At 33.0% G+C, this 23,778-nt stretch overlaps 1 protein-coding gene and 1 long non-coding RNA gene across 4 annotated transcripts; one reads left to right on the top strand and one right to left on the bottom strand.

The window, feature by feature from the left end:
* Window positions 1-2,926: 2,926 nt before the first annotated feature.
* Window positions 2,927-5,149, top strand: LOC129322504 (uncharacterized). The gene is made up of 2 exons (XM_054968812.1): window positions 2,927-3,422; window positions 5,046-5,149. Exons 1-2 carry the CDS (start codon window positions 2,927-2,929, stop codon window positions 5,147-5,149), a joined length of 600 nt encoding a protein of 199 aa, XP_054824787.1.
* A 115-nt stretch (window positions 5,150-5,264) lies between these two features.
* Window positions 5,265-15,084, bottom strand: LOC129322091 (uncharacterized). 3 transcript variants are annotated; one of them, XR_008596181.1, is made up of 5 exons: window positions 14,562-15,084; window positions 12,966-13,047; window positions 9,629-9,789; window positions 6,954-7,416; window positions 5,265-6,161 (listed from the first exon to the last, which is right to left on the bottom strand). It is a non-coding gene; the product is annotated as an uncharacterized LOC129322091 (long non-coding RNA). The 3 variants fall into 3 exon arrangements; XR_008596180.1 differs by having other exon boundaries at window positions 5,265-7,416; XR_008596182.1 differs by having other exon boundaries at window positions 5,265-7,413.
* Between the last annotated feature and the right edge of the window lie 8,694 nt (window positions 15,085-23,778).

Raw genomic sequence — 23,778 nt, 5'->3', positions numbered from 1 at the left:
TACTTTTGTGAAGTGTGGAGATAAAGCTTGCAAATTGGTGATTGATGGAGGGAGTTCTAGAAACGTTATTTCTAGTCAAGGAGTAGCCCGACTCAATCTCAAGACAGAACCTCACCCAGAACCTTTTCGTGTTGCATGGGTCGACAAAAACTTTACCAGTCACGCAACAATGTCGCGTTCCTCTTCACTTAGGTGACTATAAATTATTTGTGATGTTCTTCCAATGGATGTTGCTCACATTTTACTTGGCCGACCGTGGCTTTATGACCACAATGTTATCAATCATGGTCGTGAGAATACCTATACATTTAAGCATGGAGGCAAGACGATCCTGTTACGTCCTGCTAAGCCTGACAACGAAGGCAAAGGCTCAAGTAAATCAAAGGGCACAAAACCCAAAACCCACAATTTGCATCTTCTGACAGAAAAACAATTTGTACAAGAAAGCAGAGAGAGTACGATCGTGTTTATTTTGGTATCCAAGATCTCGCAACGAATTGCTACTACTTCAAAAATGCCAGAGGAAGTGCAACAGCTCTTACAACAATTTCGGGATATCACTCCCGATGAGCTTCCATCTGAATTACCACCAATGAGAGAGATCCAACATGCAATTGATTTCATTCCAGGTTCACAACTCCCCAATCTACCGCACTACAGGATGAACCCTAAAGATAGAGCAGAGCTTAACCAACAAGTCAGTGGATTGTTGGAAAAGGGTTATATCCAGCATAGTATGAGTCCTTGTGCAGTACCTGCTCTTTTAACCCCAAAGAAAGACGGCTCTTGGAGAATGTGTGTAGACAGCAGAGCCATCAACAAGATCACCATCAAGTATAGGTTTCCCATTCCTAGACTTGATGACATGCTTGATTTAGTGTCTGGATCTAGCTAGTTTTCAAAGATTGACCTTAGAAGTGGTTATCATCAGATCAGGATTAGGCCTGGAATGAGTGGAAGACTGCTTTTAAAACGCAAGATGGGTTGTTTGAATGGCTTGTCATGCCTTTTGGGTTATCAAATGCACCAAGTACATTTATGAGAGTAATGACTCACCTCCTTCGCTCTTACTTGGGAAAGTTTTTGGTGGTATACTTTGATGACATACTAGCAAGTCAAGAGAAGAACACTTGGGACATCTCGAGTTAATTTTTCTCACCTTGCGTCAAGAACAGTTTTATGTTAACTTGCCTAAGTGTTCATTTCTTCAAAATCAAGTCATCTTCTTAGGTTTCATAGTTTCTGAAAGGGGTTTAGCAGCTGACCCTGAGAAAGTCCAAGCCATTCAAGAATGGCCTGAGCCACAATCTCTTCATGAAGTACGGAGTTTTCATGGCCTTGCTTCTTTCTATAGACGCTTCATTAGAAACTTCAGTACCATTATGGCTCTTATCACTGATTGCTTAAAACAAGACAAGTTTCAGTGGACATCTACAGCTTCCATGGCTTTTCAAGATATTAAGAAGCTTTCTCAAGCTCCAGTCTTGTCTTTACCTGATTTTACAAAGTGTTTCGAAGTTGCTTGTGATGCGTCTGGGACAGGAATCGGAGGTGTACTAAGCCAAGAAGGTCACCCTGTGGCTTTCTTCAGCGAAAAGCTCAATGATGCCAAACAAAAGTACTCCACTTATGATAAGGAATTTTATGCGATTGTGAGATCCCTTGAGCATTGGAAGTACTACCTTCTTCCGCAACAATTTGTTCTATACTCTGATCATCAGGCGCTTAGGTTTATCAACTCTCAGCGGCACTTAAATGCTAAACATGCTAAATGGGTTGAGTATATTCAGGGATTCACTTTTGTGGTCAAGCATCGTTCAGGAACAGAAAACATAGTGGCTGATGCCTTGAGCCGTCGGATCAACTTGTTGCACACTATGAGCGTTAGTGTTGTTGGTTTTGAAAACTTGAAGGACGACTATGCTTCATGTCCAGATTTTGGGATAATATACCAAGAAGTTCGCAGTGATAATCGTCATGAGCATGTTGATTTCATCATTAAAGACGGTCATCTCTTTCGTGGGAGCAAACTGTGCATCCCACGTACTTCTATGCGAGATTTTCTTATATGGGAATTACACGCTGGAGGTTTAGCTAGTCATTTCGAGGTTAATAAGACGATGGCATTAGTCGAAGATAGGTTCTACTGGCCTTCACTCAAGCGTGATGTGGCTCGCATAGTGTCTCAATGTCGAAATTGTCAAACTTCTAAAGCCAGGCGACAGAATACCGGTTGGTATACTCCTTTGCCGATTCCCGAGGCACCTTGGAAAGACTTGAGTATGGATTTTGTCTTAGGATTGCCTCGCACAGCTAGAGGTCATGACTCTGTATTAGTTGTTGTGAACAGGTTTTCAAAGATGGCTCACTTTATTCCTTGTAGCAAAACTACAGATGCTTCACATCTGGCAAAGTTGTTCTTCAAGGAGATTGTACGTCTACATGGGTTACCTACCACTATCGTATCTGATAGAGATGTCAAGTTTGTTAGTTACTTTTGGAAGACCCTATGGAAACTTTTTGGTACCCAATTGAAGTTCTCTTTTGCTTTTCACCCTCAAACTGATGGGCAAACTGAAGTCACTAATCGCAGTTTGGGTAATTTGCTTCGGAGTTTAGTTGGAGACAGGCCGAAGAACTGGGATTTGGTTCTACCCACTGCAGAGTTTGCATATAATAATTCAGTGAATAGGTCTACAGGCATGAGTCCCTTCCAAATTGTTCAAAGTTTTAATCCTAAACAGCCTATTGACCTCCTGCCAATCCCGTTGACATTTGCATTTCTGAATCTGCGGAATCCTTTGCCAATCGCCTTCATGACTTACATGCTGAAATTAGGCGCAAATTAGCGACAAGTAATGATCAATATAAATTATCTGCTAATACTCATCGTCGATTTCAAAGCTTCGAAATAGGTGATTATGTTATGGCTCGCATTCGTCCAGAACGTTACCCTAAACAAGCTTTTAAAAAGTTGCATGCTCGAGCTGCGGGACCTTTTCGCATAATAAAGAAATTAGGACCTAATGCTTATCTTTTAGAACTACCTTCTGATATGGCCATTAGTCCAGTTTTTAATGTAGAGGATCTTATGCCTTACCGGGGAACTTTTGAGCCTTCCCCTTTGCTTTCTGATGATTTTGCAGGTACTCAGCCTTCACAAGTGCCAATTCCATCATTGCCTGCTGTCACACCATCAGTTGATGAAATCGAGACCATTATGGATGATCAAATGGTCTTTACCTCTGAGGGGCCCATCCGTCGTTATTTGGTTCGTTGGAGAGGTCGATCTGATGAAGATGCCACCTGGATTTCAGAAGATGAATTCCAACAACTTAATCCTGCCTTGCTAGAAGCCTATCAACTCTCTACCTCTCCGGAGGAGAGTTCTTTGCAGCAGGGGAGAATTGATAGAAAATATGGCAAATGTTATTTTAGAAAGAAATAATTGTTTTTGCATTATTTAGTATTTTGTAAGTTTCCTTCTAAAGGAAGGAAACCTGACCTGCTTTTGTTTGTTCTACTCTTTATTTAAATCTGCAAGTTGAGCTTTCCTTATAGGGAAAGAAACCTCAAACTTATATTTTATTTCATTTTATGTTTCCTTCATAAGAAGGAAACCTTAATTGTGGCTTCTATAAAAAGCCACCATGCAGCACATGTAAGGGAGTTCTAAGAGTTGGAATGAATTGCTGTTCTATTCCCCTTCTGCGTCCCTCTCCACTTCCCCTGCTTTCTCTGTTTTCTGTCATCTCTCCCCTCTGTTTTCCCTCCCCCTTCACCTCTCACTCTCTGTTTCTTTTCCTCATCCTATTCTGTTCAAATCAATGTGAGTGTGTGTGTTTTACATCACTTGGCCTATATACCTTCAAAAGATCAAATTGCCGACATCATGACCAAGCCACTTTGCGAGAGAACATTTTGAAGAACTTCAAGACGTGGAAAGAAACTACATGAAAGAACCAGTCACTAAAATGTAAAAAAAAAAGACATTTTTGTTATCTTTAAAGTCAATCAAAATGTTTGTCAACTTGGTCTTCCCCCTAATTTTTAATATTCCACTGAATCAACCAATAAGCTAGAAGCTTTAGAGTGTTTTAAGGCAATGTGCGATGCACAAATCAAAAAAACTAATGTTTTAAAAACCAAACTAAACTAGTTGTTTCAACCAGTTGAACTGAGAACCAGCTCTTGGTCTGGTCTGGATCAAACCCAAAACTGACAAACAAACTAATCAAAGACCAGATAAACCGATAATTTATAACTACGGGTCAAGAGTTGCAATTTTCACGAAATAGCAAATGCAATTTTTGATTTGGTACAAAAGAGGATTAATCACAATGCTCTTAGGGTCAAATTTGAATGAATTCTGCTATTTATTCTGGCATCAACAGTTAACAGTGGCAATGAACAGAATTAACAACAGTGAACAGAAGCTTCTAAGAGTTTTATGCTCTCTTTTCAACATTTCAGCAAAAGTTCCCTCAAATGGACGTACACAACCCTTAAGGGGAAGGGTCTCTTAGGAATATTGAAAGGTTAGTTATTGTTAGCTAGTTAGAGTTACTTAAGTAAAATAGCCATCAGGTAGTTAGAGGGATTAGAAGTCTAAAAATACTAAGAAATACCTCATATCCTTTTATGCTATGATATCAACAAGGTTACTCATACTATGAGTGAATTTCTCTCATGTCTCTCTTTTTCTCTTTAACTCTCTCTTCTCTCCGTTCTTTCCTCTATCTCTCTCTATATCAGAATTATACTGATATGACACAGCTCTTGCTACTACCCTAAGCATGGTTCTATGGTGAAAAAATATTTGGGTGGTTAATTCTAGTGCCACACATCACATTACTAGTTTTAGAGAATTATTCTCTAAATTCAATCCTTTCCCTGAACATACTCTTGTTATGCCATGGTTATGGAAATAGGTCGCTATCAAAAATGTTGTGCTTGACAAACAACGCAACCTGTAGTAGGTAAAGTGTACTGCCTATCAGTTACATTGCCTTGTTATTTTTAACAAATTTAGCTATAATTTTCAGGGCATCGCTTTGGGGAAGATGAAGGCAACTCCTCAAGGGAAGGCTACAAGTTATTCAGTTATGTCTCAGAAAGACCTTCTGTTATAGAATTCCAGATTAAGTAAATCCTGGTTTTGATCATATGAAAACTGTTTCCCAATTCCATTAATAAAATGAAGTTTGATTTTCGTTGTGATACATGCTACTTAGCAAACTCACATTTTGTTTACTAGGCCCATTTACGTTAAAAAAAAAAAAAACCCTAGTTTCTCTATTTTTGATTGTATCATTATATTCCGTAATTATTTAACAGATTACAGAATATTCTCTTTTATTTCATTGTTATTCAGTCAATCATTGAGAGGATTTTGGCTAGATAAAATAAATGCTTATGAACCTCTAAAATATCCTAACAAGGTGGGAAAATTATTGTTTACAAAAATGGTTATGGATTTCAAAAAGAAAGTAAACAAAGGATCAAAGGAGTTAACAAGGAATATAATGCATCAAGGTTAGCTTTTTGGCCAACTAGTTAATCATGAAATGAATGACTTGATCGTTTTTATGCAAGCCATGCAAATATGGCATCAACAAAGAATAAAAACAAGTTCTAGGGTGAAAATCTTGATAGCTGAATACACACTAGAAAGGAATCCTAAAGTAGGCTCAACTCCTCACTAGGTTAAAGACTAACCATTATAAATAATGAAAGTCAACGTCAGTGCCATTTCACCTGAATCAAAACATATGCAGTTTGAACTCTTATCTGGGTATCATTAGATAACATTCCAAGACATAAGTCAACTACTCAACATGATCATTTTGACATCATCCACCCATTCAACCATAATATTCATCCTAAAATTTTCCCCCAACATGAAGCCTAGAGCTTAATACGTAGTTAATGCAAATTACTCCCGTTTCCAAAGACAGGTCAAATTTAAAGTGGGAAGAAGGGCACAACAAGAATAGAGAAACCCTAAACCCTAAACCCTAAAACAATTCCAAATGAAATGGAAATAAATCAACTGACATTAAAAAATGAACACACTCCCCAAATAACCATTACGAAAAAAAAGCACTTACATTAAATTGTGAGTATAAGTCAGCTCGCCCTTCAATGATTCCAATTAATTCCTACATGAGCTCAAGTTGGACCATGTTCACCGAAGAGACTCAATACATTCAACAATATAGCATAAGATGCATTCGTAGAAAGCAAGAGTGTGTAAATCATGAATGGAATGAAGGAAAATAATCAATAGGCCCAAAGTGGCTAGCAAAGGATATAATCATGATATGTTGGCCATTTGACTAGATTGGCTATTTTATCCAAATGCCTTAATCATCTTCAAAATGCATATGCAAAAGTAGATTTGATAAGAATTAGAACAAGTTCTGAAGAATGAAATGGAATAAGTGGATAATGCACACTAGAAAGGAATCAATATAGGCTCAAAAACACCTTTCATCAGGGCCATATTATCCCCTGGCTCAAGCAAACCAAGTAGAACATTCTATCCTATCCTAGCTACACTTCAAGTCTAATTGGCAATCTCATCAAACTAAGCATTCTTATATCAAAACAAACCTGTTCATTTAATTTTCCAAAGCTTTTTCAAAAATAAAATCAGAAAATTTTTAATTTTTTCAAAAACTTTGGCCAACTCATAACACTATGCAAAATGACCTAAAACAAACCTCCCCTGACACTTAAATGTTGCATTGCCCTCAATGCAAATAGACTCATCAGCCTAAATGAATGCAACACCTAAGGGAAAGAAAGCTTCAAAATGACAAAACTTAACTGCAATGCAAACTCAATACAATGGATGAATTTTTTCCTACTAGATGCCTACAATTTCCAAGCCCAAAAATCAACCGGCAATATTGCATAGGAGAAGTAATTGTGAAGGAGACGATACAAACCTAATTTAAAGCGCTTCAAGCACTTGATGTTGAGACATGCAATCCTTTGAGATATGCTCAGCATTAATAATCCTTCTTGAATTATCCAGTATCTTGAGATCAATGCGCAATGGATCTCCCCACAGTTAGATCAACAAGGGAAAGAAAGCTTCAAAATGACAAAACCTAACTGCAACACAAACTCAATGCAATGGATGAATTTTTTTCCTACTAGATACCTCCCCACACTTAGACAATTCCCAATCACAGAACTCAACCAGCGACATTCCATAGGAAAAGTAAATGTGAAGGAGAGGATACAACCTAATTTAAAGCGCTTCAAGCACTTGAAGTTGAAGGTGTGATCTCCAACAACCAACATGCAATCCTCCGAGATATGCTCAACATCAATAATCCTTTGAAGGTGTGATCTCCAACAACCAACATGCAATCCTCCGAGATATGCTCAACATCAATAATCCTTCTTGAATTATCCAATGGATTGAGATCAATGGGCAATGGATCCCAGATAGAAATAAAAATAAAAATAAATCAATTCCAATTTTAGAAAAATGAACAAACTCCTCAGACAACCATTCAAAAAAATCACTTATATTAAACTGTGCATCTAAATCAGCTTGCCCTTCAATGATTTTAAACAGTTCCTGAATGTGCTCTAGTGGAGGAGCTCATTCACCAAAAGAGACTCAAATTCTTAAAAAAAATCCATGAACATTTGAAATTAGGCATCAAGTACATCTTCTAAACTCTACAATAGAATTCAAGAACATATTTAAACCCCCCTCGTATGTTACCAAATTAAACATATTAAATAGAATAAAATTGGGGAATTTTTGGAACACATTTTTAAAAATTACAAGTTTGGCCCAAAAATTTCAATATTTTCATTTTTAACCCTTGAAAATCCAAAAATCATAACTCAAATGATTTAAAAAAAGGTCTCTAAGATACTTGTTTTTTGTAAAGATTAAGTGACAAAAACCAACGAAAATAAGGGTGAAAAGTAGGAATGAAATATCACTCATCAAAATCCCCCACACTTAGCTATTGCACTCCGGCGCAAAATCAAATCAAAAATCCAATTTCAACAACAAAGTAAGAAAAACTGGGAAAGCATAAATTAGTTAATCATGCTCAAAATGATAATTATGCCAATTCAATTGCCCATGCTCAACCTTAAATGATTCTCATGCAACCAGAATTTTCAGAATGCAAACTTAGTGAACTTGGATAGGAAAATAACCACACAGAGAAAAGTGTTTACTCTCAACTCGCTAGTGTTTAGGGGTAAATTTTCACTCAAGTCCACTTATCCAATCATTCCACCATAGGCTTGTAAAAATTCTAAATCTCCAACACTTATTAACACAATGCATACATGAATCAAAAGGTCTTTCATTAGGCTGTAATGCAAAGAGCGGAAAGTGGATTTAAGAATGCATGTGGAAAGGAAAAGAGTATAACACATCACATTTATCCAGCAAACTGATAACAAGGGATTCATAAGCATAAACTAGGTTCAAGACATGGAAATTATACAACAATGCTATCAATTAAGAGCAGGGTGATTCATAACTAAGCAAGCAATAACTCTTGTTTCTTTTTTTCTTTTCCTTTCTTTATTTCTTTTTTTTTTTTTTTTGCTTTCTTTCTTCCTTTCTTTCTTTTTTTACATTTTTTTCAAATTTTTATTGCCTCTTTCTTCTCTTTTTGACAATCTTGTCTTGGCTTTCTCCTCATTTTCTTTTCTTTTTTTTTTTTTCCTAGTTGTTGCAGAACAATCATTTTGGCTTTCACCTTGAATTCATTCACAACTCATACCAAATATTCAATACAACTCAAAATATCCATAACTTGAATACTGGATATGCAAATGAATCCCATCAAAACAATATAGTATAACATGCATTCTTAGAAAACATGAGGGTGTAAATATTGAATGGAATGAAAGAACATAACCGACAGGCCCAAAGTGGCTAGCAAAGGATATAATCATGTTAGGTTGGCCATTTGGTTAGATTGGCTATTTTATACGAATGCCTTAATCATCTTCACAATGCATATGCAAAAGTAGATTTGATAAAGAATTAGGACAAGTTCTGAAGAATGAAGTGGAATAAGTGGATAAGGCACACTAAAAAGGGATCAATATAGGCTCAAAATAACCTTCCATCAGGGCTATGTTATCCCCTATCTCAAGCAAACCAAGTAGAACATTCTATCTTATACTAGCTACACTTGAAACATCCAAGTCTAACACTTCAAATCTCATTGGCAATCTCATCAAACTAAGCATTCTTATGTCAAAACAAAACTTTTCATTTAATTTTCCGAAGCTTTTTCAAAAACAGAATCAGAAAATCTTCAAATTTTTCAAAAATTTTGGCCAACTCAAAAACCATGCAAAATGATCTAAAACACACTTCCCTCCACACTTAAATGTTACATTGCCCGTAATGCAAACAGACTTATCAATCTAAATGAATGCAAACCTAAGCGAAAGAAAGCTTCAAAATGGCAAAACCTAAATGCAATGCAAATAAGTGCAATGGAATTTTTTTTTATTTTTTATTTTTTGCTACTAGATACCGCCCCCACACTTAGACAATTCCCAATTACAGAAATCAACCAGCAATATTCCATAGGAAAAGTAAAAGTGAAGGAGAGAATACAACCTAATTTAAAGCGCTTCAAGCACTTGGAAGTTGAAGGTTTGGCATCAAACAACCAACATGCTATCCTTCAACAAATGCTCCGCATGAACAATCCCTCTTGAATTATCTAGTGGCTTGGGATCAAAGGGCAATGGATCCAAGATAAAAGGTCAAGAATAGTCCTGAAACTCAAATGGAACCCTCATGGTAATATTTTCTTTTGCAATCAATTGTGCAAGTGCAGCACAACATGAATCATAGGTAACAAAGGATGACAAAATGTTTTCAAAGAAAATGTCACATGATTTGGATAGTAAAGACAACCAATAAAATCAAGATAGGGTTTGTGCATGAAAACTGTAAAAGAACTATCCCTTTTGTCTAGAGCAAGACCACTGGATACAATCTCCTGCGCTTCAATTTCTTCTTCATGTTTCTCAATTTCAAATTTCACAAGGATTTCGACCAAGTTTGGATATATAACCCTAATCTTCGTTTGGCTATTGAACTAAAATTGCTTGTCTATGTTTCACGATTTTTTTCCTTCATGCTCCCTGGCTAGTAATTCCTCAAACCCTCCGACCCATATGGTACCCCGATGGGATCATGTCTTACTAGAAACACTCCCGTGGGTTTATTTTAAACAGATATATATATATATATATTTCCTTATGCCGGCTTGCTTCATGTTTAATTTTAAATGTCATAATCATTTAAATAATAATTCAATACACAACATTTTTTAACAAATCATAATAACAAAATATGACATATTATCAACTGGTACAAGAAATTTTATTTATACAAATAATATAAGTTAATAAACAATTTCAACACCAAAAGCCAAACCAGAACAATTAAAAAAACATTAACAAACAAAATCTATTAGAAAATGAATGAAATTCCCAAGCAGAATCACTTCCTTTCAAGCAAAGGAACCCAGCAAAATAAAGACAGCTCTTCTCATGTGAGTGAAAAAAAAAATAAAAGAAATACATTTTCGATGAAAAAAATGTTATATATAAGAATATCCACGATAAATTTCATTATGTAGTATCCAAAGTCCCAAATGTCATATAAAATCTTTCATAAATTCCATGCAAAAAGTCAGAGTTCGTGACTGTAGTTGAAAACAAATTGAAATTGGAGGAATTTGACGAAATTTAAAAATTTATTCAAAAGTCCTTTATTATTTCAATTTGAGATGGTGAAATCTATCATGAAATATACATGGCACAAGAAGGGGGGGAAGATAAAGGGATAAGCATCTTAAGAAAGAAAGTTACGAACTTTTCATGCAGTAGAAAAGCAATAAAAGGAAAAAAAAGGTCACATAAAAAAAAATCATGAATCTAACATCAGTAATTCAACAGTACTGATATATCTCATCAATACAATTAGAAACTTCTAGTTGATTGCATTCACCATCGATATTTGGTAGGTTATCTTGCTCAGTCATTTCACCATTTTCCTTGAGCAAGAAATGATTTGTGAGTGAATTATTTGGTTAAAAAAGAAAAAAAAAAGTGTTGTGAATGACGTATTGGATGGAATATGATGTACACACACACACACACACATAAAGGGAAAGTACGAACTTGTGACATACAACAGAGATTGCCCGTTTGGTGTATCTAAATTACAAAGAAGTTGGTCTCCGTTATGTTAGTCTCATGGATGACTTTTACCATAGCGTCATATCTCACAAAACTTGGAAGCTGAGGTTTTTATGCAGCCATGGAGACTAGTGAAAGGTGATGAAACAAAAAAACACACACACAGTTTTAATTTTTGTTTTTAAATATTGATGATATTGATCACTTAATAACTTTTTAAAAAATAACTTATTTATTATTTGTGAGAATTAGGAATACCTTCTTTGAGTAACAAAGATTAATCTCCCCCCTTCCACATGGTATATTTTTCACACACAAAAGCTTAGATAATATTATAACAGGACAGTATACTTTGGTCACTAAAATGATTATCTCCATACTGAGCACAACTAATCACGAGTCCATAAAAAGACATTAAATACATTAGCTAAGTTATCATTTATCAATGTTAGCAGGCTAATGGAGTCAAGACTTGAGAACAGGAGTGCAACATATTTTTTAAAAATAAATAATTGTATAAAAATTTTACAAATATATATGGTTTATAGCGCATAGTAAATATCTTATATTCACCACAATTTATTATAATTGAAGATTGAAGATGTGGTACACTTGATTTTAAAAAAAAAATCATACATATATTTTAAGAGAATATTATTACTTCTATAATAACCATTTGCTCTTATATTTTAAATAACCATATTGTATAAAAATAGAGCAAGCCACTATTGCTAATTTTATAAATGGTTATTTATTATTCAATGGTGAGATTAGTTTCAATGTAGTTTTTTGAATAATTAGTTCACCTTTTTCATAAATTTCAAACAATGTTAACAAGGTTCTAATTTCTTACCAGTGTACAAATGAGTTAAAGCTATTTTCTATTTAGTTTCTTGAAAAAATTACAAATCCATTTATATTTAATCATGTTATGACATAACAATTGAAATTAACTAAGAACAATACAAATTTAAATTAATAATTTAAACTATTTATGGGAAAACTAATAATTCAAACAAATGCATATAAAAATAAAATAATTTCATTAAAATATATGAAACTTAAATAAATGTTTTAGTCAAAAAATAAAAGATAAATGGTTCAAAAATATAATTGATAATAATATTCAAATACAATTCAAAATCTTTTCAAAGTCATAAATCATACAACTTAAAATATAAATCATCGTTACCCAAAACAATGCTCCACATAGATTACCAAACTCCCTTCTCTCATATCAGCTACTTTTGATCCCTTCCCTAATGTTAGCTTCTCAATCAGATCTCAAACTTTATCCCTATTTGTCAAAGAAAATTGACTGAAGCTAGCCAAAGCCAAACAGCAGGCGGTTCAAATTATAAGGGTGGGGGACATGAGATGAAGATTTGTACCCATAGAGGCTTCAAAATTTGAGGGGGTTCCTCAATTACAAATAGCTCTGCCATTGAGACTACGACATAAAGCCCAGAGAAACAAGAAGTTTTTATCTGTCTACTTTTATTCTTTCCCTTGTCATAACTTATATTACTCGAGATGCATTCTCTGTTTGCATAGCTTAATAAATAAATATATGGTCCACCATTTAATGCATTAATGCTACATGCATTATACAGTATTGTGGCTGAGTATAAATATAGCAGAGAAACTAAGCAACCAAACATACCAAAGCACAAATGGAGCACCATTCAAATTAGGCAAAATAATTACAATTACAAATAGTTTTAAAAATACAGCAAACATACCTTGGTAGACTTCCTTGGGCAAGCCATAGAACTTAGCAAGACTCAGCCACCTATAACTTCCATTTTTCCAAGTCCGTATGGGCTGAATGGATCAAATAGAGGGAGTCAGCTTAAGAATAAGTAAAACTTCTGTGAAAACATGCAAAGTAAATGAGGAAACTTAATTGCAAACAAGCTTAATCTGCAAGATTTAAGAAACTAATACAATCATCCCCATCACAAAATGGCCCATTAAATGTATATAAACACCAGAGAAATAGTGGAAAGTAAACTCCGCACAGTATTTTCAATGACTTTAAATGAAAGGTGATTTTTTAAGTAACTGACAAATAAACTCCATAGCAACTTCACAAGCATTCATTACACATTTAGGAACCAAAGTAGAAAATTTTCATTCAACAAACACCCATCGCCATTCCCAGTACTTTTAAAAAGAAGACAAAAATGCAACATAAGGCATTTTTCATTGAGTGTAATTTTTTTTTTTTGGGTTCATAATTTGTTTCGCTTAAATCAAATGCCCAGATGGATCAAAGCATATGACATCCATTCAGAGGGATAACAAAGCATGGATTGGATGAGAAACATAGGACTCATGCGATTTCAATGGAAAATAAACTAGATTTTGTTCTAAGTTCCCATAAAATGAATATGAGATATAAACTATCCAGCAAAAAAACAAAAGTTCAAGTAACCAAATAATTTGGATGTCTACAGATAAATAAGTCCGGCAAGAGAATTGAATACACGTCACTCCAAAATGCAAAACAGAATAACACATCAACCTGCCCAGAAGAATAGAACATTACGGCCTTACGGAGATACAACATAAGCCTAATAAACGAGCAATAAAACATGAATCTTAGATTTGAATCGGAAACACGTTCCCAAGATCCCATATGAGAAGAAAACACATCACTAATGGGAGCCTTTAGCATCCTCTACAGAAAGGAAAATCCTATAAGGCCCCATTCTAACAAATTAACATGCCTCTAGTAGGATTTATGAAGCGCTAAAACAAAAGAACTAAAAGAGTAATGAATCAAAATAGACCAGAGAAGACAATTAAACTAACCTTATGTTTGGTTGGGGGGGGGGAGGGGAGGGGAAATTGAGGGGAGGGGACCCCCCCCCCCCCAAATTGGGGGGATGCCCCCTCCCCTCCCCCTCCTCTCTCCTTCCCTCCCCTCCGCTCCTCCCCACTCACCTCCATCCCCTCCCCCCTTCCTCCCCTTGAACCAAACAGAACCTAAAATAAAACTGATTCGGGTAATGATTAAGAAACACATAGCAAGCTATGAGGAAATTCTTGCAAATCCGAAGAATAACACAACTAGAATAGCAATTAACAAGCCAATGGGCCAAAAAGAAAGAAATGAATGACAAGAAAAAGAAAAGAAACTTCCAAGGAAAAGGAACAGCTGAAAAGGAGCGAATTCTCGAGTGCAATAATACAGCGAAATCTAGAACAGGTTTAAAAGGAGACTTATACGGTAGATGCTAGAATTTGTAAGAAAGAAATCATCAAGTCAGAGACCGTAGAACATATTTCACCCAAATCAACAAAAACCCCCATGAGAAACTTGAAACCCTTACTGGAGCAATCTGCAGGAGGAGCCAGGAATGAGCGAAATGACGAGAGAGATGAAGGAGCGACACCAACAAATTTGAGACCTAGATGAAGTCTTCTCTGTTTCTTTTCCTTCAGCAACCGCTCATAATTAGCGGCTCTAGTGACCAGGCGAAAGAGATCGGTGAATTCTTGCCCTTCAGGCTTCTCTCTCGTATTGAAGTTCGGAACACATATGGCCCCGATGAAGTACCTCTTGCCTCATCAGGTATTCTGAATTCGGTTGCACCTAGGGCTCGGGATCTCTTCTGCTGAACGGGCGAAATCTCTTGAATGACAAATCGGCGTCTTGAACCCTCAGAATGCTCTTTGTGCCTTTCCATTGCCAAAGGGTTGGAGTTCTGAATTCTGGTCTTGCAGAGGAAATTGAGAGAGAAATCAATAAAGTGAAAGATGTGGGTCTGAGAGGCACTGAGATTGCGAGAGAAATCAACACACGGGTGTGATGAGAGGCGGTGGTAGTCTCGGGAGCGGCAGAGTTATGTGAGAGAAAATGAGGAGTCATGTTCTTTCCGTTTATTTGAAAAAAAAAAAAAGAACAAAAGAGGAGCCGTTTGTTACTGTTGTTAGATTGAATAATCAATAATCAATGGTAATGGTCAAATAACCCTACTCTTAAGCATTTTAAAATCTCCACAATTTAAACTTTATTTTTAATTTTTTAAATTTTATAATATTATAAGCTGTAATTTTAATTTACGCAGTTTTTAAAATCAACAATTAAGTATTGGAATGACTAAAAAAATGCAAAGTGTATAGAGAAAAAATTTTAAAATAAAATCTACTGTTTATGTAAAAGTTTAAACAAACCTCATTAAAATTTGTGAAATAATTTTTTTAAAAAAATAAATGATTTATAAAACAAGCTGAAATAAATGCTTCTGTAACATCTAATCTAATATGTGTAATCAAATATCTAATCTAATTTACATAGTAAAGAACAATGTCAAGGCAGTGCAGGCAGTGCAGATAGTGCTTTGAAGAGTGTGTTTTTCTTTTTTTTTTATTTTGTTTAAAAAATAATTAATGAATAATTTTGTTAAAAAATATGAATGTGAGACTCATAGTAAATAAATGTGAGACTCATAGTAAATAAATGTGAGAACAGTAACTTGAATTGGATTTGCTTTCAATAGAAGGATTCTTAGGAGTAACCAGAAAGAAAAATTGTGAGGTGATTGTGGGATGCATAATTAATTAATAAAATTTATTTACATAGGGTAAAAAATTTTCTATATAAATATTCATTTGTAAATGTTAAAAATTTAGACAAAGAGTAAAAAATATTAGGAATTTTTGTATTTTAAAAGATCATATGGGATCTATAGTAAAAATTAATGGTAGATATGATTAAGAGTGAGCAACACTGATCAAACCAAACCAATCCAACATGACCCAATTAAAACCAAATAAAACCGATCATTGGTAAGATTTGGTTTGATTTTATAAAATAAAATATCAAATGGTTTGGTTCAAGTTTTGGTTTTTTCTTTGAAACTTTAACCAAATCTAAACCATACCTTTTGTTATATTTTTAAGTGTATTCTTATAACTAATATTAGACTATTAACTAGTATTTATTATTTTTAAATTTTAATCTCAACCAAAGTCCAGTCCAAGCCCAAGCCCAAAATACTTTAATAGAATCTCTAGCACTATTTTTCTCAATTTTGCTAATTGCTTTTAGAGTAAAAGATGGTTCAGATTAAGGAGAGGTGCATTGCTGTTACTGATTGAGGAAAGTCAAGTACTTCATGACTTGTTACTAAAGCATGTTTCCTTTTTATTAATTTAAAACAAGTTTCTTTTCATTGTAGATATTAAAATAATTTGTAATAAAATTTAACTCGTGTTAATGTTACTTATAATGCATATACTCTTATGTTTATTAATAACAAAATTTGAATATTTTTTTCGATATGATATTGATTTTCATTCATAAATAATAAAGTTGAGAATATGACTTGATTTTGGAATATGAAAAGAAAAAAAGAGTCAAAAATATTTTAAAACTTGATCCATATATGAACCAAACTGAACCAAGCCTCCCAAAAATTAAACCAAGCCAACCTCAATAAAAACCAATCAAGTGTCATTCTTTGTGCAAATTGATTGTTTTGATTTGGTTCATGTTATGATTAAAACTAAACTAAAACATACCTCTGATCACCCTTAGGTATAATATTTTTAATAAAAATAATAAGTGCTTGATATGCAATGAAGTTACAAATTTTATTTAGATAATGTATAAAACTCACATTATGAGTTTTATTTCAAAATTTAATTTACTTAAAATATAAAAATCTAAATAAAATTAATTTAATAAAATATTTTAAAGAAAATAATTTATTACTTTTAATTTTATATGTACAAGATCATAAATTGTAGAATAAAATATAAAGTTAAGTGAAAAATTATAAAATATAATATTTTGTTGTTTAAATTTTAATATTAATTTATTCTGGGATAACACACGTCTTGCAAAAATAAATTATTCTTTGTATTTTAAAATGAATAGAGTAACAAATTTTTAATTTATTCGTGTCAAAATAAAACATTTTGTTCAATAAATTCTTGATATAGATAAGCATGTTATTTATGTTTTTCCTATGCACAAAAATAACATCCTAAAATAAAGCAAGCTGTTGCTTATAAAATAAAATTTATAAAATAAAAAATAAAATTTAAATTTATATGGGGATAACATAGTATGTGATAATAAATTTTTTATATGTTTTGAGGGCAACACTTATATCATTAAATTAATTAATACTATTTTTTAATAAGCAAGTATAAATAACATTATTTAATTGAAAAATATGAGTATCTTTAAATTTAAACTTCACATAAGAAACAATCAATATCTTACCCTTTCAATAATATTGAATTTTATGAAAGTTCATCAAATTCTAATATTCCATAATTATTTGAGTTTTAAAGATTTAAATATAGATGAAGATGAATAAAAATATTTTTTTTTTTGGAAGATATACGGTAATCATTCTTTTTGTTTCATATGCATAAATATTTAAAAATTGAGTTTGGACATAACCATAAACCGACAATCAAACTAGACTTCCAAATCACATATTCACTTGAAGAATAATAAATATAAATCAGTCATGTAAAATAAACTCGAGAATGTTCCAAAATTAATTAAAGAGTTGAATGACAAATTTACATTCTAAACTCATTTTTTATATAATGTTTTTGCTTAATTTTTAAAAATAATACAATATTATCTCCTATAGTTAATAAATGATAACTTTAAAACTGAAAAGGACATTAAAAGTTGTGGAAAAGAGACCAAAAATTTGTTGTTGGTCATTGTATTTATTTTTTGGTGTTGTCTATATTTTTAAATCTTTTCCTATAATTTTATATTTAACTAACATTCAAAGTTAATATTAGTTAGCGTTTAGAGCGACATCACTCATTAACCCTTAATCAAATTCATAAGTTTGAAAAAGAAATAGTATGCAACACCATTTATTTATAATTGGCATAATATCTAAATGGGAGGGAAATTTGATTTGAATAAGACAATCTTATCTAAACTATAAATTTTCATAACTATGTTGATTAAAATTTTGAAATTCAAATAAACTTTTTTGATATCCACAGAATTATATTAAATATTATCAATTATATAATTTTTAAACTCAAATAAATATAAAAAATAATATTCTTTTTTAAACTTAGAATCTTTTTTAACCAACTCATTTATGATTTATTTTAGATTATAATTTTTTTAAATAGAGTATTTATTGTTCGATTTGAAAAAAGGATGTGGCACAATTTAAAGTACTTGAAAAGGGACATGTGTCACAATTTGGAGTACACATAAATGATATGTGACGTTCTAAAGGATACATACTAAAATAATCATTACTTAATCAATTTAATAACTTTCTAGTAACCTCCCACTAAAATATTTTATATGTGAGATCAATTTAAATAACTTTGAAAATTTGAATTATATTTAATATAAACAATTATTATGAGTAGTTTTAAATTTTAAAATTTGAAATAGAATACACCTTTAAAATTCAAGTCAATACATCTTTGATCACTTAAAATAAGATGCTAACTCATCAATGTAAATATTTAAAATCATATTTTAAAGTAAATGTAGAATATATAAATATATATGTTATATATATATATAATATGTGACCACTCTTTTTGTTTATCTATAAAAATTTAAAAATTTTGTTTTATATGTTTTATATTACAAAAATTACAATCACTCCTGGTTTTTCTGGTACCAAAAGCGTCCAAATAATTTTTCAAAATAGTTCCTTGAATGGTTTCATATTTTTGGACCAATAAAGAAAATTCCACCTCCTGTGGTTATAGAGGGGTATGAATGCTTTAAAGAAAAAAGTGATTTCTAAGAGATAGAAAAACCCTTTTGGTTATTTTATCACATGAGAGTATCATGGATTATGAGTTGGTATTTTGCATTAACCAATGATAGATAGCCATGTCCCTCAATATTTTACCTAGTTAGAAGATTTAAGGTAAAATGGTGGGATAAATATATAGAAAGATTTGCTAGCAAAGAAACCGTTATAAGGTGGATTGCTAAAATACAAAAGGGCATTCCACAATAAATAAACCAAAAGGCAATGGAATGAACATCCTTCCAAGCTAAAAAAAAGTAAGATAATGGCACAACTGATAGCAGTAAAAGCAAAAGAGTGGGCTTCTCTCCTTAATCATGTGGCCTCACAAGCATGATAGATAGCTTCAAATGTGGGGCCATCTTCTTAAAAGCAAGAAGAAGATATAGATATAGAAGACATTTATAGGGTAAACTTCAAAGAATTCCAACTCATCACACATAGAAAAAAGTAACAATTAAAGGCTTATAAAAGATAAGTTGAAAGTAAAAAGAAAATGTGGAAAGAAGAAAGAAAAAGATGACAAAGACAAACTAACAGCCAAAAAGCCAAAAGTCACGGGAAAGCCAAGTCTTGTGGCAGACAAAGCCAAAAGCTACGGGAAAGAAATCACGGGTAAAAATCAAAAGTAACCCAACCACAGTTGTAAGAAAAGCAACTCAAGTTTAGTAACCCAGGGATCTGAAACTCTATAAATTTAGAAACTCTTATACTTTACAGGCATCAGGTTCTTTTCACCTCCCTTTATCTCTTATACTCCATCCCTCTCCTCTCACTTGTAATATTTTTCCTTTATTCTTCCGTCATCTTTATTGTAAGCACATCCACTGTACCTTTCCTTTAATATTAATAAAGTTTAAATTTTGTATACTCTATGTTTTCAATTTTTTCTGCTATTGATCCCGCTCTTGCATTCATGGTATTAGAGCCCAAGTTGTTTTTCTAATTTTTGCTAATTTATCTGTTCAAACTATTTTTATTTTATACTATTTTACTGTTTTTACAATGGAAACATTGGTAAGCCTATGAACTCGAACCCAGTAGTGTATGTAAATTCGTTGGATTAGGCAGTAGTGTTCCTGTGAAACCTAGAAAAAAAATAGTAGAAATAAACCTAGTTAAAACAGAAAAATGAGTTAGTTTAGAAAGATAATAGGATTTGAGTTAAAAAAAGGAAGAGAGATTAAGTCATAAAAGCTTGAGTCTACAATTAAATAGAAATGGTGAAACTGACATGAACCGAACACACAACATGTATGACAAAGCGATTCAAAGTAGCTTCTAAAAATAAGCAAAAATATATTTTTTTAGATTCTGATTATTTTCAAAAATTTAAAAAAATATAGTAAAAATTCAAAAAAATATTTTTTTTCAAAAAAAAAGTGATTTTTTTAATAAAAATAAGCTAAAAGAAACGGCCTCATTGTGTCAATTATGCATAAGTAGAGTATAACAAAGTGATAAAAATATACGTTGAAAATAGATAAGATGTGAAGCAAATTTGATATCATATAGAAACTTATGTCATCTCAGCACATTTTCCTATAATTTCATATGCTTTTTGATGAAATTGTGCATTCTTTTATATATATATATATATATATATATATAATAGGAAAATGTGCATATCTTATACTTGGGTTCAAGTGACAATCTTGGTGTAACTTGTGCATATTTTTTTTATCTTAGTATAATTAATCTTGGACTTCACAAAATTTCTTGCCTTCTTAGGTTGTTAGAGTATTATTTAAGAAGCAAAGAAGGAGTTATGAAGTTATTACATTAAGAAAAAGATAAGATAAAGAGTGAAGAATTAAACCTTAGCCCAAGCACTTTTGGCCCTAGTGACAAACTTTAGCCCTCAGTCAAAAGCCAGAAACAGAATACCACTAATGTGTTTTGGCCACAATTAAGGAAGAATTGGCAACAACCAAAGTCTTGGCCAAGAGGTTTTGGCTGCAGCTAAGGAAGAATTGGCCGTAGCCAAAAGTCTTGTATTGAAACTATGCGTTTTGGAATCAGACTTGAAGCTAGGGTTATATATGCAAAATTCTAGCACTTTGAAGAGAGAGCTATGACTTCTAAAGGTCTTTTTGAGGCTTGCTCTGCTAGGGTTTAGGTTCTTGAGAGAGATTTGACTACAGTTTGAAGATTTGAAGAGATTCAAGTGGATTTTCTTTGATTTTTCTTCTTCTCATCCCTTTTCTCTCTTTGTTTCTAATATGAATGTTGTACATGTTACAATCTAAATAGTAACAAATTTTCTTGCTCTAGAATTATTTCGAACCTTTGTATGGATTGAGACTTGAATATTCCTCTCTTTTGGTAGTTAATTTGTGTGTGTGTGTGTGTGTGTGTGTGTGTTATCCCATGCTTAATGCTTCTGATCACCATTTAGATTGTTTTGTTCTATTGAGTTGTGCTTGAGAGAGTTAACTTAGGTGTAAAACTTGGATAAAATAGTATTGGACTTGAAATTTACAAAGATAAATGGATGATTTTGTTAGTAAAATATAAATATTTTATTAACCCTTTATAGCCTCATTAAGGTTGGAGTTTAAAAATTATTTTCACTAGTTATTTTCAAGATATTGTGAAATTTTAGTATTTGCAAATATACTTGATTTTGACTTGAGAAAACTTTTTCAAGTAGATTAGAATCTTAGACTAACACTTATTTTCATTAAAAATCTATTTGAAAAGAATTACTTTAAGTTTTATGAAATACAAAGAGGAGGGATAATCTTAGATCCTCATCTCTTGAAGTCAAGGTTTTAAGAAAATTTTAATTGTTTAAATGCTTTTAATCGAATTTTCATTTCCTTACTTTCATACAAACTTACTCTTGATTTTGCTCAACCTATTTTAAAGCTTAATAGTGAATTTTGACTCTCATTTGCCTAAATCCTCGTGGGAACGATATCTCTGGAATATTTTACACTTGTGACGACCTGTACGCTTGTGATAACACTTGATGGCGAACAAAATTAAGAAAAATTCATATTTTTTTGTTGAATTATCAAAGACTAAACTATAAATAGCATTTGAAATTCTCATGGTGGTGATTGACCATATATCCTCATCAAAAATTAATATTTTTAAATATTTCATACTTTGAACACAAGAAATAACAACATATAATTGGTTGTGAGTGAAAACAAGATAAAGCTACAAGTACAATCTAATATTACATAGGCTTTAACCTCAGATTTATTAATGGTCATGAAAAAGGTAATATAATGAAAAGCTACCTTCTCATGATAAATGGCAACCTAGAACCAAACAAACATATAACAATATGCATTATGCATATTTTTGTCCCTTTAATTGATCTAAACATTTCTTGGGCCACAAAAACATGTTTTCTAATTTGTTACACTATTGGTGTCTTTTCGCCTATCATGATGGATCATCTCTTCCAACCTTCACTAAGATTCTACCCTAATGCCTTCAACAAACCAAGTTTATCTTTTGAATCTTGTGCCATTGCCTTCCTAGTAGACACTTGCAACTTCTCTGTTAAGAAACTCACTTAAAGACTAAGGAGTGCTTGGAGGCTGCAAAATGGTTTTTGAGTTGAAGGAAAGATTAGTAATTTCTACTTGATTAGTTTTACTAATCAAGAAGATCGAGACTTTATTATGGATAATAGACCTTGGTCTATTCTAAATTCTCTTCTGGCGGTGGATCGATGGCTTCTTAATATACATTTGTATGAGATAGTAGTGAGAAGCTTTCCTACTTGGGTTTAGTTTTGGGTGGCTTTCCTATGTTTAGAAGAGATAGCTATAGGTGGTTTTCTACTCCTTTAGGCTCGATTAAAGGAATGTCAAAGAGGAACAATTCTGGTGCTAATGGTTCGGGATCTTCAAGTAGGAGAATTGTCAATAGAGGATTGCAGTCCCAAGGAGAAATGGGCCAGATCAGGAGAAGGCTAAATATTTTAGAGCTCTACAGTAGTCGAGTCAGACCGCTATTGCCCTTGTGTCTTGTGTGAGCACTGCATGCTCACCTGTGTGTGCAATTTGTGGGAAGAATCATCCTGGAAGGTGCTGGCCGTGTTACATTTATGGTAGCATAGGCCATTTTGTGAAGGATTGCTTCAAGAACCAAGAGGGAGTTTCTGAGCAGCAACAGGTAGTTCTGGGTCGAGTGCACACCGTTTCCCAAGAGGAGGCTCAAACAGCACTAAATCTAATTATAGGTATAATTTTTATTTGCGAGCAAAGAGTGAGGCTTTATTTGACTCAAGAGCTACCTATTCATTTGTGTCACATGATTGTGTGAAAAAGCTAGGTTTCCCTGTGCATGAACTACCTTATATAGTTAAGGTATTTATACCTTCTAGATTACTAAATAAGACCAGTAAGGTGTGTGAATGGGTGAAATTGTGTTTTGAGGGCAGGACTTCTGTGATAGATTTGATTCTGATTCCTATGCAAGGATTGGATGTGATCATTGGGATGGACTACTTGATAGAGAATAATGCTACCTATGATTGTGCCAAGAAGATGGTATTACTGCCAGTTCCTAAGATGCCTATTGTGGTTCCTACAGCGATTGCTAACTAGCCAAGATTGTTGTCAGTAGTTCAAGTTGAAAAGTTGGTTTCTGAGGGTTGTCAGGCTTATTGGTTTTCTTTGCAATGGAAGGTAGGGGCAGTCGTAGTGTGGATGAGATCCAAGTTGTGAACGAGTTTTCAAAAGTGTTTGTAGATAAGGTATTGGGTTTGCCACAAGAGTGAGAAGTAGAGTTCTCCATCAATTTGGCACCTAGT

The sequence above is a fragment of the Prosopis cineraria genome, unplaced genomic scaffold (genome assembly GCF_029017545.1).
Source record: "Prosopis cineraria cultivar Desert tree isolate PC_DT_omini unplaced genomic scaffold, ASM2901754v1 PC10, whole genome shotgun sequence".
Lineage (NCBI taxonomy): Eukaryota > Viridiplantae > Streptophyta > Magnoliopsida > Fabales > Fabaceae > Prosopis > Prosopis cineraria.
The sequence above is the reverse complement of the archived record's forward strand: the minus strand, read 5'-3'. Positions and strand labels throughout refer to the sequence as shown.

Coding starts and splice junctions, on each gene's coding strand:
- LOC129322504 (XM_054968812.1), top strand. CDS start 2,927: ATGGCTCGCATTCGTCCAGAACGTTACCCTAAACAAGCTTTTAAAAAG. Junction 3,423..5,045: donor GAGAATTGATAGAAAATATG/GCAAATGTTATT, acceptor TATAATTTTCAG/GGCATCGCTTTGGGGAAGAT.